The 2,629-nt window shown below is 47.7% G+C and overlaps 1 protein-coding gene across 4 annotated transcripts in view; it reads right to left on the bottom strand.

Moving 5' to 3' along the window:
- The window catches only part of Cap1 (cyclase associated actin cytoskeleton regulatory protein 1), a 27,679-nt gene continuing 25,050 nt past the window's right edge, over positions 1-2,629 (bottom strand). For all 4 annotated transcript variants that reach the window (XM_005353306.3, XM_005353305.3, XM_013348478.2 and 1 more), the window contains exons 9-13: positions 2,064-2,248; positions 1,769-1,892; positions 1,556-1,638; positions 1,102-1,245; positions 1-95 (exon numbers count right to left, since the gene is read on the bottom strand). In XM_005353306.3, coding sequence (XP_005353363.1) covers positions 12-95; positions 1,102-1,245; positions 1,556-1,638; positions 1,769-1,892; positions 2,064-2,248 — 620 coding nt within the window. In that variant the 3' untranslated portion in view covers positions 1-11. The remainder of the gene's footprint in view (positions 96-1,101; positions 1,246-1,555; positions 1,639-1,768; positions 1,893-2,063; positions 2,249-2,629) is intronic.

Below are 2,629 nucleotides of genomic sequence, written 5' to 3'. Positions count from 1 at the left end.
CGGGCATTCGCTTATCCAGCGATCTCTGTCACTGTGGTGACCAACTTCTGCCCATTCCACAAGGTCTTGAACTGCTCAGGGACTGGAAACTCGTTCTGTAAAAAAGAGGTAACAAGTCGATGGAGGTAGAGATGGTTCAGCGATTAAGAGCCCTGGCTGCTCTTGGAGAAGACCTGGGTTTGATTCCCGGCACCCACAGGGTGGCTCCCAACAATCTGTAGTTCTGGTTCCAGGTGATCCGACACCCTCTTCTGACCTCAGGCACCAGTCACACATATGGTGCAACTACGTAATACAGACAAAACACTCAGCCACAAAATAAATCCACAAATCAACAGACTTAGGAGGTAACATGTTGGAATCCTGCCTATAGAATGAGCTAGGCGGTTTCTGTTTCACACTTCTGCCAATGCCCGGCTTCCACTTAACCTTGAGAGCAGTGTAGGGTGGTGTGAGACAAACCTCACCAGCAGCCCTGCTGCACTGTGCTGCCCACTCTCTGGTGATCTACGACCCTGACAAGCTTAGCCCTAGACACTAGCTTGATGGGGGGAGGGTGGGCCTTGACTCTCAGTGAGCTGAGAAAGGCAGGAATGACCCTCCCCTTAGAGTCCCCTTCACAGAACTACCTGGCCTCTGTGTGCACTGTTTTGGATTTACCTACAGAATGCAAAATGTCCATCAAATAGTTTTCTCTAATTCCATAGGTCTTTGGTTTCAAGAGACAGTCTTACTACGTAACCCAGAATGGCCTCGAACTCAAATCCTCCTAGCTCAGCCTCCTGAATGTAGAAAATACATGTGCATACCAAGAGGCTCAGCTCGTTTCTTCCGGTTTTAATGTCATATTCCTCAGGGATATAACTTAATTGGTAGAGTGCTTGCCTAGCATGCAACAAAGCCCTGGGTTCAATCTTTAGCAGCAAAGAAACGGCCCTGTGCTATATCCCAGCATGTGGGAGGCAGAGGCGGGAGGATCACCAAAGAGCTCCAGGCTGGCCTGGAGTACAAGAGGCTGAGGAAGAGGCACAGAAAGAAAGAGAGAGAGAGAGAGAGAGAGAGAGAGAGAGAGAGAGAGAGAGAGAGAGAGAGAGGACTTACAAAATCTCCGCCTTCTGTAGGAATGAGGACATTCATCTCAGAAGATTTGGCACTGACTATCTCACAGTCCAGGGAGTTCTTGCTCAGGTAAGCATGGCAGCCATCTGTTTTGTTAATGGAAATGGTTGGCACTTTTCCCATCACCTGTAGAGAAAACAAAAACAACTGAGTTCCAGCAGAGAAGGGTAGACTAAGCTGCGGAGAGAATGTTCACTGTTTTAAGTGATTGCACTACTTCAGAAAAGCCCCCAGTGCACAACAGCTATTAGAAACAGATGCGCCGGGCTAAGTCCTGGAAAGCGCTTCCTTAAAGAGCCAACTTCTACCACATGCAAACCAGCTCAGCTTACAGACTTTGGAGAATCAGATTCCTGCCCAAGGAGCATCTGTCAGTCTGCTGTATCTATCAATTAATTCCTCAGGGACCAAAAGGAGGAGCCGAGATATCATTTACCTGAACTTTGACATCTCTACTATTGATTATCTCCACAATGCCCACCACGTCATCAAACACCAGGCCGAGCTTCTTACAGTTATCTAGGAGAAGAAGCAGATCAACAGTGTAACTGCAAAGGACAGAGTGGAAGGACTTCCAAAGAGGTGGAAATGACTCTGGCCCTCTCGGGCTCTAGGTCAGAACCTGCCTAGGGCAGCAAGGAGGACTCACCTACTGTAATGGAGTTAATTTTGCCCTTGATTTGCAATGTCGTGTTGACACACTTGTATATGTAAGCCACCTGTTTCAGCTCAGTGTCCTCAATCAACAGGTTGGAAACGTTCTCCTGGTTTTCCTATGAAGGCACACCCCAGGATTCTTAGTACAAAGCACACATCCACAAAACCAACACCTCATCCCAAACCTTTGTTCCTCACTATAAGCCATCCCCTGTACACTTCAGCTGAATTCTGGGTAAAGCACCACTGCTCCGCCCCCTCCCCAGAGTCCAGCCCCTTTAACTCACCACTCGCCACTTCTTGCCTTCCAGTTCCAACACAGCTGGCTCCTTCTTTGGGGCTGGTTTGGGGGAGGGGCTGGTTTGGGGTTTAGGTGCAGAGAAGGGTTTGGGGCCACTCCGAACTGGACCACTCTGAGCTTTCAGGGCAGGGTTCTTGTGAGTCTTCATGTCATCAGATACATGTTTCAGAGCTGTAAGAACACACAACAACTACCTTGCTCCTAGTCTTCATACCAGAGCTGGGGCCGAGGCAATAAACAAGGCCTGCTATCACTAGTCCTTAGCAGAAACTTCAAGAACCCAAACTCGGGATAGGCCATCTTGCAAGCAGTTTTGGAGAAGTGCTTTTATGGTTTCTCTTGTCCTCTCAGTTATATGGTTTTATTAAAAAGCAAAACAAAGACAGCTGTGTATGTCAAAGGTGAGGAAAGATCAAGAATATGCAAATACATAAAAACAATCTAGAAAGGTATGTATCAAGTACATACACATAGAATATGTATGTTCTGCCTGCATGTATGCCTGCACACCAGAAGGGGGCACCAGTTCTCATTACAGATGGGTGTGAGCCA

This window comes from Microtus ochrogaster, chromosome 10 (assembly GCF_000317375.1).
Source record: "Microtus ochrogaster isolate Prairie Vole_2 chromosome 10, MicOch1.0, whole genome shotgun sequence".
Taxonomy (NCBI): Eukaryota; Metazoa; Chordata; class Mammalia; order Rodentia; family Cricetidae; genus Microtus; species Microtus ochrogaster.
This window is presented reverse-complemented; position numbering and strand designations above follow the sequence as displayed.